Raw genomic sequence first — 15,257 nt, 5'->3', positions numbered from 1 at the left:
GTGCTCACCACAGCAGACCAATTTGGACAGATGCACTGTGTGGGATGACACAGTAAAGTTTCTATGCAATATGATTTTATTAGCTTGGAAACAGCCTGAACCAAAAGATAGTTAAAAATGGCCAAAAATATTTAAAAATAATAGTCATTTGTTCCTAGCATGAATACTTTTCAGATGGACATTAAATTAAACACAGGAAATCCCAGTAAGGCAGGTGAGCACCCAGTGTTCCATCTGTGGGTACTCCCAGGGTGAGGAATCTTGGTAGCATTAGGACCCTTCTTCCCAGTTGTTGGGATGTTGTTCCAAAATAGGCAGTCCTAGAAATAAGACCAGGCCACCTGTGTTGTCACTGCTCATTCTGTTGGCCTTCTGTGATGGAGGCTGACACGGAACCCTGGCCCTTGTTGACATCACTGATGCACACCCACTGTCCATCCACCGACTCTTTCCATAGGGTCACCTGCAAGTTAGCGCACAAAGTCACAGGTCTGCACCTGTTTCTGCTGTTCTCCAGCCTCATCCTCAGTGTGGACTCAGAGGCTGTGGGAAAAGCATTTACCTCCCACTACACTTGCTCAAAATGCAGGGGAATGACTAACTCATTGCAGAGAGCAGAAGGAAACAGCACAGTAGAACATGGGATGCTGCTCTAACTAGAGTGGCACAGAGAGGACATACGTGGCTAAGAGCAGGACAGGATTGGGCCACCCGTGTCCCCAAGTTTAACAGCACAAGTTAGACAAAATACAACTATTACATGAAATTTAAAAGGTCTGTCCCTGGAGAAGAACTGAGTGGCTGCTCTCAGACTCTCAGAAGTACATGACCTTGTGCAGCTCACCTGCACCTATCACGGAAGTAGGATCTATACTTTACACATAGGGTGAGAAATGGCCTTATAAGGCAAGCAGAATAAGCCAGCTGTAAAATGCCTCAGGAATGCCAATTTAAACACCAGGACCTGACTCTGGTAGACTGAAGTAAAGCTATCCTTTGAGATAGAGCCTGCAAATCTGTTCTGGAATTACTGCAGAGCAGAAAAGGCTATCTGCAGAGGTGTGAAAAAACATGTTTCTTCACTCATACTTTTAGCAATGAACAATGTTGTTTGCATTAGCTTTAAAAAGGAAAGCCATTATGCTAAATGAAATAAGCCAGTCACAAAAGGACAGAAAGTAGAGTGGGTAGTGAAGGGAGCTAGTTAATGGGTACTGAGTTTGTTTTACAAGCTTAAGAGTTCTGAACATAAACTGCATAGTATCAACACAAAGCACTTAAAGTCATTACAATGGTTTAAAAAAATACATATTTTGCCACAGTTACAGAAATTATGGAAGTACCCCCTGCCCCTACAGAGAAGCTATGCTTTAAGGCAGAAGGTGCTCCCTACTTTCTTATCTCTGCCCTGTGTTGGTCTTTCCAATGGCCACTTGGCTATGGCAGAAGCAAGGGTGGAGACATAGGAGGTAGTAAAAGCCCCTGTGGTATATTCTGATTCTTAGGAAAGAGGCCCATCAACATCCTGGATAGCTCAATGTTCTCCTAGCAGAGCTCAGGCCACACTATAGCTATGCAAACCCTATACAAGTCACCTCCTTTTCTGTGTAATAGGGCACACAGTGTCTCAGGGTTGAGAGGCTGAGATGTAATTTAGATCCACCTCTGACTAGGTGGGCCCACATGCCAGCAAGTGAGAAAACATTATAGTCTTGTATGCTTGCTGCCCAGGAAATGGGGTATACCTTATTGTCTCCACCTGACACAGCTAGGATGTTTGCTGTGATAGACCAGCTCACATGCCACACGACATCGTTGAATTTGTGCAGGAGTTTGGGTGACCACATATTGCCTGAAGCATCATCGCAGGTCCAAATAAATACTCGACCATCCTGGGGAAAGACACACATCAGGAGATGGAGCATTCTTCCCAGGGAGAGCCATCTGAACCTGTAGACAGGCTGCTGAACAGTCTGTTCCAATGCTAAGCTTCTGATCCATTTACCCTGAACACATCCCACAACAGACAGGGGCTCTAAGCTGGGCAATGGTGGTGCACGCCTTTAATCCCAGCCCTTGGGAGGCAGGCGGATCTCCATGAATTCAAGGCCAGTCTGGTCTATAGAGAAAGTTCCAGGACAGGCTCCAAAGCTACAAAGCGGAAACCCTGTCTTGAAAAATAAAACAACAAAAAAGAAAAAGCCGGGGCTCTGGTTTCATGGATGAACAGGCCATTGCTATGGGTGTTCTTCTCCCTGCCTGGCTAGTCTTTCTCATCAAAATGGGGACAGCAATCTTTTAAACCAAGCTCAGAGACAGGGAATGAACAAATAAGAACAACTTCCAATAAAACACTCGAATGGGCCTAAAGGTCTTGCCTCTTACCTCACATCCCAGTGGTGACAGGACATCAGAGATGGTTGTGTCTGGGAAAGGTGACTAGGTATATATGAACCCATGAATTTGAGCAACCCCATCCCTCCTACATGTGAGGGTCAGGAGGGACCCGAACTTGCCTCCAAGTTTGGTACTAGTTCTCAAGCTACTTCTGACCCATCTCACTGTACACCGGCCTTACATGCTCCTGGTCTCTGCCCAAGTCTAAAGATGCCTGCTGCCCTCCCTTCCCATTCCAAAGGACTTTTCCTCTGTTGACATTGGAAGGAATCAAGGCTGAGGACATGGGATGCCCTCATGGGGAGGGCTGACCTGAGAGCAGCTGGCAATGGTGCTGGTGGGCAGGCCAATGGAGGGGGCCCAGGCAACGTCTCGAACCCAGTCGCTGTGTGCCTCTAGCTTCTGCTCCTCCTTCCATTGGCCATCTTCCTCCTCCCTACAGAGGAAACCAGAGCAGGGAATGTAGTGGCAAGCAGGCTTTTCTACCCTAGGTGGAGAGTCCACCTTTCATGTTCTCTTCAATGAGAATAATGAGTGGAATTCTATTTAGCTCACTAAGCTGTCCATGAAGCTCCCAGGAAATGCCCTCTCTTCCATAGCTTCAAAGTTTTGGTAAAACTCAACATACTCAGAAAAAGAGCAGGTATTTGTGTTGTTTTTAAAAGGATGTCCTAACAGATTGAAAACAGGGAGAAAGGTGATCTTGCTTCTTGTAGAGTGTGGCTGAGCAATGACAGGCAAGAGTAGAAGTGCCCCTCTGAGGAGATGTCCACACAACTCACTGACCTCCACAGCTTGATGAGGTTGTCACAGCCACCTGATGCAAACTTCTTGATGTAATTGGGCTTCTGCCCTGATGGTTGGTCTATGAGGCTTCCAGGCACAACAGCAGGGGCCCAACTGACGGCGTTACAGCCAATCTGCAGAGGGGAACCTGTGGTGAGGCTGCACTCTTGCACAGCAGTGGGAAAGTATCCCACAGACTCCTAGTGATTTTCCTCTAGTTGTCAGGACTTGGATTACAGCACACAAATAATGTGATGAGCAAGAATTAGGCACTGACATGTTCCTGTTATACCAGCATGGGAGGCAGGATAAGAGGACATGAGTCAGGTAGATTCCTTAAGGTCAGTAGTCAACTAGCCTAGCCAAATCCATGCACTTCAAATTCAATGATTCAGTAAGAGATCTTGTCTCAAAAAAGTAAAATGTGGGAGCAACAAGGAAAGACATCTGATGCCAACTCTGGGCCTATATATTACTAACAAGACACACAAAGTAGAGTTAACCTTAAAGGCAAACTATTAGACCAATAGATTTCTCAGCAAAAACCCTACAGGCCAGGAGGGCAGTGTTAAGTCCTCAAAGAAAATAAAGGACTATAGTACAGTCTCAAAGTAGAAATGAAGAGCTTCAGCTAAGAGCATAATCCAAGGGAACTTGGCTACAAGACTAGCCTTGTGAATGATGGTGGTGGTGGTGGTGGGGAGGTCCTGTACCAGAGAGGAAAGAAAGATTACCCATGGATTGCCCATGGGAGAATAAATCCCACTAGAAAAGTACACATGAAAATGAGAAATAGCAAACAAACAAAAAAACCAAAACAAAAAAACTAATATAAATATGAGCTAGAGAAGACACCATCAAAGAGGAGTCAAAACAACTAGATGACCAAATAATGACTTTTCATGGTAACCCTGATCATTGGCTTATATATTTAATTTTCTTTTGTTTGGTGGCAGAGCTTCCCTCCTTCCTACCTCAGTTTCCCAATGTAAATTATCTCAATTCACTAGTTAAGATACAGACTAGGGCTGGGAAGGTGGTTCAGTAAGTAAAGTGCTTGCTGCAATGAAGGAAAACTGAATTAAAAAACAGGAATGGGCCAGGTGGTGGTGGCGCATACCTTTAATCCCAGCATTCAGGAGGCAGAGGCAGGCGGATCTCTGAGTTCGAGGCCAGCCTGGTTTACAGAGTGAGTTCTAGGACAGCCAGGGCCACCCAGAAAATCCCTGTCTTGAAAAACCAAAAGGAAACAATAACAACAAAACAGGCATGATGATGTGTGCTTGCACACTTGTAGTATTAGGGGGTAGGGACAGGAGGATCCCTGGCACTGTCTAGTCAAATCAATGAGTTTTAGTTTCAGTGAGACCGTCTCAAAAAATAAGGTAGACGGGCGGTGATAGAGGAAGACATCACACATTGACCTCGTGTCTTCACATGCATATGAACACGTACACATGCATACATTACACTACAGAAACAAAGAAACAGACTGATTTGCAACAAGGACCAACAAAATTCTGGATGTAACTCACTTCAGCGGCTCAAACAGAAATCAATCAAGTGTAACCCCAAATTCAATCAATTCCAGGACATGATTAAAAGATTAAGAATTTATGGGGTAGGAGGAGTTAAGATCAAAACTAAAAGCAGTGAAACACTACCCAATGTAATCACAGCAAAAAACTTTACTAATTCCCCCCCCCCCCAAAAAAAAGCAATGGGCTCAAGTGTAAGATGCATTTAAACCACAAATAGGAATGGCCACAGAAGAAACTTTCTATGACTAGGTAAAATGTCAAGGCTATAAAACAGTGACAATATTTAAAGCTGTACAAGGGCTGGAGGATGGCTTGGTGGATAAGGGCACTTGTGAAAGATCTAAATAATTCAATCAATAAATGGCAGATAAACTGAGCAGTTCTCAAAAGGATCAGTAAAAATGCAATACATGAAACAATGTTTGTCTAGTTACTCAAGAAATATAAACAAAAGCACACCAACTCCACCCCTCCCTAGGCAAAGCAGCCATCAAGAAAACAGCAGCAAATTCCAGGATGGATGAGGTGGGAGAAAGAACGCTTACACAGTGAAGGTGGTGGGGGTGTATGTAAATTAGTACAGCCACTACAGAAAAGAACTCCAACAGGGTTCTGCTCTGTGACTTGTATACATACCTACCTACCTACCTACCTACCTACCTACCTACCTACCTATCTATCTATCTGTCTATCTAGAGGACTCTGAGTCAGCACAGCACAGGAATAACTCAACCATCCATGTTTATTGCTGCATTATTGACAGCAGCTAAAAACTGGAGCCAGCCCTCTGTACACCACCAGAGAAAATGACCAAGGAAAACGGGGCCTCGATACACAATGGAGGGAGCTTCATTCTGCCACGGAAGAATGAAATTATTTCATTTGCAGAAAATGAATGGAACTAAAGGTCATCATGTTAAGTGAAATAAACCTCACTCAGAAGGACAACTATCACATATGGAATAGACATAAACAAGCCAGGTGGTGGTGGCACACGCCTTTAATCCCAGCACTCAGGAGGCAGAGGCAGTGAGTTCAAGAACAGCCTAGTCTACAGAGAGTTCCAGGATAGCCAGAGCTACACAGAGAAACCCTATCTCAAAAAAAAAAAAAAAAAAAAACAAGCAAAAAAACTAACCAAAAAGAAAACCAAGACATGATAATAGACGAGGTACTATTTGGGAAGAGGACTCGTGGACTGTTGGGAGATGAGAGGGTAACAGGTGAATGTGATCTAACTATATGATATGCATGTATGAAAATGTCCCAAATTGTAATTTTGCACAATGATTATATACTAATTGAAAAGCAAAAAGGTAAACATGAAATTGCCAGATGACCCAGCTATTTACAGAAAGATATATACCCAAGGGAATTTGAAACAGAGATACAAAAACATACCCATAACATTCATAGCAACATTTACTAATAAAAACTGAACATGCCCATTATCAGACAGGAAAAATGAATGAAGGTTTGACACACCAACTCCACCCCTCCCTAGGCAAACCCTGAAAAATTAGTATTTGCTAGTTTGTTCTTTCATGTACAACTGTGTTTGAGAATTATGAGACATCCAGTTAGGGGCTCAAGAAATGTGAGTTTCCACTTTCCACAATGCTTTCTAGACTATTTCAATCTTAAGGTCCAAGTGCTAGAAAGCACAGGGAACTTGATCTCTAGGCCAGTCTTTAAAACACCACTGAGTTCTGGGAACCCCTAATGCATGTCAGCCTGAGGCTTCTGTAGCCAAGCTTCTATAGTAGTTGAAGGCCCCCACACTTCTACCCCCAACCTGGGGGCTTACTAGGAGAAACCAGTGCCACCTCTGCCTTGGACGGAGAAGGCTGGTGCAGCTGCTGTCCCTCAGAGTAAAGAGGCTCCAGCAGTACCTAACCTATAGCCACTTCTCAGCAAGGATTCTCAGTCTCCTCCTGGGAGCACAGAAGACTTAAGCACAGCAACTATGCTCTCCTCCATGCAAAAGGTAGGGGTTGGACTCACCGTGTGAGCGTTGTTAATCTTCTTCACTTCCCATTGGCCTTCCCCTGTATAGGTCAGCAGGGAGATGGCCCCATCCGAGCTCCCACAGGCCAAAATCAGGCCATAATCATGAGGGGCCCAGCATACAGAGTTCACTGTAGAAAGGAGGCACAGTGAGCAGGCTTTTATCATACATCTGCAATTTTGCTAAACTCTTAGAAAAACCAGAGGGGTTGCAAGTGGCCAGTTAACATTTGGCCAAATAAGGAAAAATCAACACACCTAACAGCATTTCCTAAGACTGTCCTCACAAAGCAAGGAGGAGTGGCAGCCTGAGATTCAAGGCTATCTTGGGAAGCCTCACTGTTCTTGATAAACCTTTTTCTGGACTGGCTTTAGGTCTTGGGGACTGACCTCAGCCGTGGAAAAGCCAACCAGTGTCCAAAGGATGGACAAGCAAGGGAAGGGATTTTGTCATGTGACCAGAACAGAGGCCCTGCCCACCCACAGGACCCTCCCACTCACCTGCTAACTCCACATACCTGAGGAGTCATGTCCTGAGTGCTCATGAGTCTTCTCCCAAGTGCCATTTTCCTCCTTCCAGATAATAACTTTCCGGTCATAGGAACAGGAGGCCAGGATATTGCCGTACATGGGGTGGGCCCAGGCTACTTGCCATACTGGCCCCTCATGTCTGCAAGGGAGGGGGTCAGAGGATGCTCAGAGGGTCAGGAGACCCACAGAGTTACCTCCCTCTGGAGAGACAACAGAATATTCCCAATGTCTTAGTTTTTTGAGTCAGGGTCTCACACTATTTAGCCCTGGTTACCCTTGAGCTTGTTGTGATCCTCCCAAATGCTAGGACAAAAGGTATGTGTCACTATACCTAATTTTGGTCTTCGTTCTACTAAGTTTAAAGCAAAAACTCCCTATCATGGAATGAATTACTAAAACACTGAATTGCCTCTTTGCCAAAATCAAGCTAACAAGTGGCAGGTCTAACAATCTCTACAACTTCAAAGTCACAATGAGCACAAATGGTATTCTTAGACAACTACATGTAAGACAAAAACACATCTGACTTTTCTTGATGACAGAGTGATGACAGGCACTACAGTCACTACTGGGGTTTCCAGCCTACATCCAAAATAGAAGGAAGTGGTCAATTCAGAGTCATGCTAACAAATGTAATTGCTTTCCCTGTCCCAGTTTGCTAAACCTTTGTTTCTATTTTGAGAACCCTTGTAGACCTAGGCATCCTAGGTTAGGAACCCACATTATGTGAAAGGCACTGATGGAAAGCAAAGATAGGACTATGCAAATGAGCCAAGACCTCAAGGGTTAGTGGGAGAGAGAAGAGCAAACAGGGAGAACAACACGATGTATACAATTTGTCTTACGGGCCCAGCAAGATAGCTCAGTGGGTAAAGCACTTTCTGTGTAAGCCTCAACACCTGAGTTTAACTCCCAGAACCCATGAAAAGGCAGAAGAGAACTCCATAAAGTTGTTCTGACTGCCACATATGAGCCTGCACATGTGCCCCAAGTAAGTTTATCTCATGATCATACTTATCAAATGATACTTCAGGTCAAATGGCTAAATATGTGCAGGAAGGTAGTTGTGTTTGTTGCTTTTGAACATGGTAATGGTTGCCCATATCAAAGATATACTTACGATGGGCCCTGGATGGAGGCAGGATTAGCCCATCTGAAATTAAGCAGAGTAGGGCTCCAAGATGCAAAGTGCCTCACTTGCCTAGGTCTCTTGGGGGTAGAGCCAGGGGTCATACCTGAATACACCTGTGCCCTTATCTGCACCTCTGCTAAGGGCACAGGGGTCTGGGCTCTAAGTCTCCTCATTGCTGAACACACTCTGGGACTGCTCTAAATTGGTGCTTTCATCCTTCCTCCCAGGCCCGAGAATCCAGCTATCCCCGAGACCTTCTCCAGGCTTGTTTACACTTACCCTCTAAGGTCTGCAATGAGGATCTGCCCTCCATTTCGCACATCAAAGATTTTGACGGACCTGTCCGAGGAGCAGGTTGCTAGGCGGGTGCCATAATAGTCCATCTGGGCATCATGCTGCAAGGGAGGACAACTGGGGAAGCCTGTAGGATGGGTGGGTGACGCCCCAGCTAGGCCTAGTATAGAGCAGAATCTACCCAAACTCCTATCTGTGCATCATGTTGCAAGGGGAGGGCAGCTGAGGAAGCCTGAAGGACAGGTGGGTGAACCAGTCAGGGCCAGGTACACACAGGAGTCCACTCAAACTCAGTCGCAAAGAATCATCACCTCACACACAAGAGGCTACAATGCTGGTATTATCACTTCCTTGCCAGGAACGTCTTTCTGCAAGGGACCAAACAAGCCATACTACTGAGCTGGTTGTTCCAGACCCTCCACGCACAACTTCTAATCCTAAATGGGTACAGGAGGAAAAATTGACTTAGCTGTCCTCTGCCTCCTTTCAGGCCCTGTCCTCATCGCACGGGCTATTGGGGAAGTCACCCTGAGGTGACCCCAAGGCTAATGATAGAGAGCAGACCTCAGAATACTTCAGGCTCCGTGCGGCACCTCTCTGAGGCACTGTGGGCCTGGACACAGAATTCCGTACAGTTATGTGGTCCTTTCACCATACCAAAGTCCTAGATAGTTTGGGGACCTTTTCCCCAGCAGTGTGCCTAGTACTCCAGATTCCATACCATTGCTCCTGTTGCTTAGGAACCAACTTTTGACACCGACTGGATACCTGGACTTAGGGCTGGCTGCTGCCCCAGTTTTGGGCCTATTTCTGCAGCATGTTATATGGTCTCCTTCAACATCAGTCCCCTGTTGGCTGGTTCACCTATCCAAGTGGTTGCTGCTTTCCTTTCCCACCCTGCAGGTTTCAGCAATTGTCAGCTATCCCCTGGAGCAGTTACAACCTTTCAAAGGTGTTATATAGAACTTAACATTCCTTTGCCACTTTCCTACTCAAGGAAAACAATTCCTCTGGAAGGTCATCTTTCTACTGTGTTACTGCTCTCCTGGTAGGCAGGCTGCACACCCATTTCAAAGTGCTTTGCAGCAGAGTTCTATCATACTGGGAAGGAGGGCATAGGACCTGGGGTGGAAATTCTATCTCCTTAGCTTACCTATTATACAACCTTTGAAAACTTAGTTTATTTCTTTAACCTGTGGTTTCCCTATCTTTCAAAGGGGTTAAGGAGTGCACTGGCTTCAAGAGTGAAGACTTAACAAGGTATGGAATGGAAAGTACTCAGGATCTGATGACAAACTTAGTGAGCATGTATTACTACACTGCCTCATCTGGTCCCCAGGAGGAAACAAAGGCAGGACACTAGCAAGGGTGTCTAGATTGGATATTATTGCCCTTGGGCCCATGCCAGCTCCAGTTGTGGGCTCATAGCTAGACTGCTCATGACCAGTACCAGCAACATGCACAGCTTTGTATCAGAACCCCCAAACAAGTGCCAGTAATCAGGCTGGGAGGCCAGGAACCTCAGAGAAAAGCCTGAAACCACCAGGCCTGGGTCCTCTACCCAAAGGCTGCCTGCACTATTTGGCTTCAGGAAGCAAGCTGAATTTTTCTGTCTGAGACTTTAACCTTCTGGACCTTCCCCAGCAGCACTACATTGTGCCCTGTGTTAGCCTCTCAAGAAACGTCCTAAGTAATGATTCAGGCCTAATGGCCTGGTGTGACCTACTCTCTGGGGCAGAAGCCAATCTGTCTCTGCCCTAGGCTTTCACTGTGGCTGCCACTGACTTCCTACTCTGCCTCATTTAACTCCCTTTCAATGGAGCTAAGAAGTGGCCTTAGGAGGAAGACAGGTGGGAAGATGACTGTCAAACCTCTATCCCCAAATCAGCCTTACTCGCAGAGCAGGGTACTGTGTTGGCCAAAGCCTGAAGGGCCTGAGCTGTACAACAGAACCAGTTTCTCACAGCAAAGACAAGCCACTGTCAAAGCCTTGCCAACTCAGAGGTCATGTGGGAGAATGACCCTGGAGGCTATGGCCTGCTGGCAACTATTACACAGTCTGAACCCCCAGGGAGAAGGCCCGTGTCCAGGCAGGAGAAGGCAGGAATGAATACTTACAATCATGTCCTCATGAGAGGTGTCCACGGTGTTGATTACTGACACCTAGAACCAAAGATACTCTGTGAACTCACTGACAGCAGCTGTTGAGAGTCATCTTAATGAAGCACCAATTGTTTTAAAGTTCTCAGGCATTTGTTCACTCATTCATTCACTGACACGCTCATTCAGTAAACACTGGCTCTCATTATGTAATTCAGTCTGGCCTTGAACTTGCCTCAGCCTCCCAAGTGCCAGGATAACACATGTGCATTTTGACTTCCAGCTAAAGACTTTGTATGTATTGAGTACTGTGGGAAGGACTGCAGACTGACAGGAATGTGAATGGCAGTTCTTGCCTCAGGGAGGCTCATGTGTAAATAACCTGCCAGTAGCCAGATGAGCCATACTGTGGTTTGTGTGGGCAGGAGGAGCCCAAGATGAGGGGATACACAGTTGCCTTAAGTGATGAGACCCAGGGAGAAGATATAATCCAAGCAGACAAGGATCCCATGGGCAAAGACAGTCTGAGAACCTGAGGTCAGTGAACCTGGAAAGCAGGTCTGGCAGCTCTCAAAGGTGAGGTGGGACCAAGCAGGAGCAGAGTTCACATTCCCTTTCTGCATTACAGAGCTCCAGATGGCCCAGAGAGTCTCAGACAGGACTTGATCTGAGCTGCTTCTGAGGCTACTCTTCTGGCCTGCCTAGACTTTCACCTTAGTGTGACCCAGGTTTGACAGTTTGTAGAGGCAGAAAACAGCTGTGATGGCCATCAATGATTTCCCCATTTGTTTCCTTGGTCCCCAACTAGCTAGACTCTTAACATATACAAAAATCCTGGACAGCTACAGTACTGTATGCTACTTCTCTGCTGGAGAATGTAGGTTCTAACTATCTGTAGCTTTGACACACATTCTCCATTTGTCTTAATGCACAGTTCTAGCTGGCCTGGAACTCACTATGTAGAACAGGCTGACCATGAACTCTGAGATTCACCTGCCTCTGCCTCCTGAGTGCTGCGATTACAGGTGTGTGCCATCCTATCCCTCAGCTTTGAATCTCTTTAAAATTATTTAACACATAAATGTGAAAAAATGTAAAAAATAAGTTACTACAAAAACAAAAAAATAAGAAAATTACTTAGCACCATGTCTTACAAACGGACGAAACTCAGTAACTTATTCACTGAATTAATAAATGAACAAAAATATACCTTTTTTTTTGTGGCTCAGCCATTATTTAACTCTTGGAAGAGAAAGGGGGGGGGGACTGAAAAGGTGGCTTCCATTTGAGATTGATATTTCTCACCATTTCCCTCATGTCACCTTTTTCAGTGCAAACCTTGCAGTTCCAAAGTCTGACTCTTCAAGGCAGGGTGTTGTGGTGCAGGACCCTAACACTCGGAAGCTCAGGAAGGTAGATCAAGAATTCAAGGCTAGCTAGCCCGGGCTACTTGGGAGAGCATGGTAGTAAGGCATTCAGAAGGCAAACACTTAAGTACAAGTTTCTTTGAGAATTCCAAATGCTCTAAAAAGTGCACTTGAGGGTCTACAAAGACTACAGGAAGAGGAATTGCACCTGCTTGCAGACACTGACATTGTCCCATGAGCACTGAGAGGCACGAGGAGCAGTCAATTACAGCCAGCAGAAAAACTAAACCGCTTAAGAGCCAGCGCAGAGAAAAGCCTTGCCAAGGCCAGACTGCTAGGAATAAAGCCTGGCTCCGAACCCTCTAACACCCAGCTTGTTGTCAGAGCTCCCCCACCCCATCCATATAAGGCTGGCGGTGTTTCAAGAATCCCCACAATCCAGACTGGCTGAGGAAAAAGTAATTTGACATTGGTGACCCAAAGGACCCGTGAGAGCTGGCGTTTCTTTCTAACCATTCTCAACAACAGTCATGGGTTGTGATCCACACTTTGGGATGCTATGTGTTATAAAGCTCTTGGAGCAGTCCTCTGCAGCACCCATCACTTATGGGGTTACTGGAATACAGTAAGAAACAGCACTCAAAACAATTCAGCTCATCAGAATCACACCAGTTACACATTTAGAATGAGCTCAATGACCAACTTAAGAACCTCCAACTCAGCAACAGAAGAGTCAAAGGCCAACAGAAGAGGGAGGCAGCTCTTTGCATCACTGTGCCAACCAGGCCTAAGACTTCCAGCGGCTGATCCTCATTTATTCACACAGTGACTCAGGGGGCAGCGAACACATACTGCAGATACCACCGAACTTAAAAAAAAAAACAACAAAAAACAAAAAACCCGAGACGATGCCCTAGACTACAGCCATTCAGCTAGGCCTCCCATCAGTTTCCGGAAGGGCCTATCATACCTGGGAGCCCTGTGTCTGAGCAACTGATCCCCCCACCGCTTTTGCTGAGGTAGTAGGTGGCAGGACCAAATGGTTAGGAGGATTTGGATCTCAGCTTTGCCACTGCCCAGTTCAAGTGTTGAGGATAGCAGCACCGGCTCCGCAGGCTACGCGCAGGCAGGGGATGTGCGATGGTGGGAACGTACTAAGGGCGCGGTAGACAGCAGCTTCTATAATAGTTTTGGCTTTTTTGTTTTTTCCAATTACGGAAGACACGATTTGGTCAGGAGGTGCCGCAGCAGCCTGGGCCTCTGAGTTCCGGAAGGCCCGGCGACCTTGCCATAAGCGCGCACTCTGAAACCCACAGAGGCAGAACACGCAAACCTTTAGGAGGTGTAGTGGGGGACAGCTCGAAGGTCACGACTGGGGCCGGTACCGCAACACTCACCATAGCTGTTGCTGCGGCGACTCACGGCTTCGGACGTGGCAGCACAGAACGCTTCACTTCCGGCGCCGGCCCGCAGCCGGCAGGCCGCCACCCAGGAGCTTCCGGTCAGCAACACATTCGACTCACACAAAGGTTCCGCCTCTCCTGGAATCGCGCCCCGCCCTCCCTCGGTTCGGACTTTATTGTTGGCCGCCTGTGGGGCTCTGATTGCTATGGCGACCCTAGTCACGGGGATTTAGTAATCTGAAACTGTCACTAGCGGATTTTCTACCTAGACCAAGCTTTCCTGGTTCCTGAGATGCATAAATGAAATGATTAGTGATTACAACTTCACCCTCCTTTTCTGTGGGTTCTGGGTCCCTCTGGCTTTTATCACGAACGTGATAGAGGTTAATTTCGCGACTAGACTGGGCTAGAGCTTTGTTAGGTCTTTTGTAGGACGGCACTGCTATAGGGCAGATGACTTCAGAGACCACAGACTTCCAGAGGGATTCCTAGGATCTCATGAGTCAGGCCCATGAGGGATTCTAGAAGTCCTGTCGGGAGACCGGGGCCCCAAGATCCCCAGTGTCCCCAACCGTTAGTACACCAACTTTCTTAAGGGATGGTAAACCAGAGTCTCTAATCCCGGGTACTCTGACTGCTCCTAGGGAGGGCAACTTGAGAACTTGAGACCTGTAATCCCTTGCCCCTAGCTTTTGGTTTTCTACACAAGCACTGTAAGGAGGATGCTGAGCTGTGGGACATGGTCCCATTCTCCCACCCACTGCAGACCTGAAGAAGTCAAGTGGCCCCAGGGTGGGACTCACCCCCTGCCCCCACCAGCTAAGTCAAAAATCCTTTCTGGTCTTATGTTGAAACTGAGATTAAAAACCCTGGTGCTCCAGGACAGTCTCCAAAGCCTCAGAGAAACCCTGTCTCAAAAAACCAAAACAACAACAACAACAACAACAACAACAACAACAACAACAACAACAAAACAACCCTGACAGAAGATAGCTACCAGCAAGATGATAAAACTCAGGGAGAATGAAGGGGCTTTGGAGAGGGGCTAGGAGAGTGAAAGCCTTATCTCCCTGCCCTCCCACCATGGTACCTTTGAGATCTTTCTTCTCCTCCAATGGAGAAGTTATCACAGGGGCATGAAGAGGTAGTACTTAGGGTAAAACAGAAAACAAACTTGAGGGGCCAACTTGGCCTTCTATACTCCAAGAAACAGGTCCCTCAGTAGCTGTACCACTAATCCTTCAATTTATAAGGCCAAGTTAGTTTTCTCTGAGCCTTTTCTTCAGTGAAAAATAGTGACAATGGGATCTTATATGTAAATATAATGCATGAGGTGTCATTGTTATTGAGGAAATTTCCTGGAATAAATCCTGAAGCTGAAGACCTTGAGGATCTCAGATAAGACATTTGCAGGTAGACTGGAAGGCAGGGTGTTATAAAGCTTTAGAGAGCCAACTCTGGCTAAAGATGGAGAATTACCATAACTTCATCTCCTACTTTTGAGGGCCCATTCTTTGCCCTTTTGAGTGACTGTCTCCTCCTCTGTTTGGTGGGGAACACAGTACAAGTGAAGTATCTCTTCTCTTGGGACCAGTAGTGTTTCATTTTGATTTTGTGAACATTTGCATACCCATGAGATATCCTGAGATGGGATCTAAGTTTGATTACAAGCACATACATATTATATACTCTTACACAC

The 15,257-nt window shown here is 46.2% G+C and overlaps 1 protein-coding gene across 1 annotated transcript; it reads right to left on the bottom strand.

Annotated features, from left to right (window-relative positions):
• Positions 1 to 58: 58 nt before the first annotated feature.
• Positions 59 to 13,684, bottom strand: Sec13 (SEC13 homolog, nuclear pore and COPII coat complex component). The gene is made up of 9 exons (XM_027429122.2): positions 13,553 to 13,684; positions 10,807 to 10,851; positions 8,674 to 8,789; positions 7,250 to 7,401; positions 6,729 to 6,862; positions 3,184 to 3,317; positions 2,710 to 2,833; positions 1,746 to 1,892; positions 59 to 463 (listed from the first exon to the last, which is right to left on the bottom strand). The coding sequence occupies exons 1-9, from the start codon at positions 13,553 to 13,555 to the stop codon at positions 350 to 352; spliced, it is 969 nt and encodes a 322-aa protein (XP_027284923.1). The 5' UTR covers positions 13,556 to 13,684; the 3' UTR covers positions 59 to 349.
• Between the last annotated feature and the right edge of the window lie 1,573 nt (positions 13,685 to 15,257).

Source organism: Cricetulus griseus, chromosome 8, assembly GCF_003668045.3.
Source record: "Cricetulus griseus strain 17A/GY chromosome 8, alternate assembly CriGri-PICRH-1.0, whole genome shotgun sequence".
Classification (NCBI taxonomy): domain Eukaryota; kingdom Metazoa; phylum Chordata; class Mammalia; order Rodentia; family Cricetidae; genus Cricetulus; species Cricetulus griseus.
The sequence above is the reverse complement of the archived record's forward strand: the minus strand, read 5'-3'. Positions and strand labels throughout refer to the sequence as shown.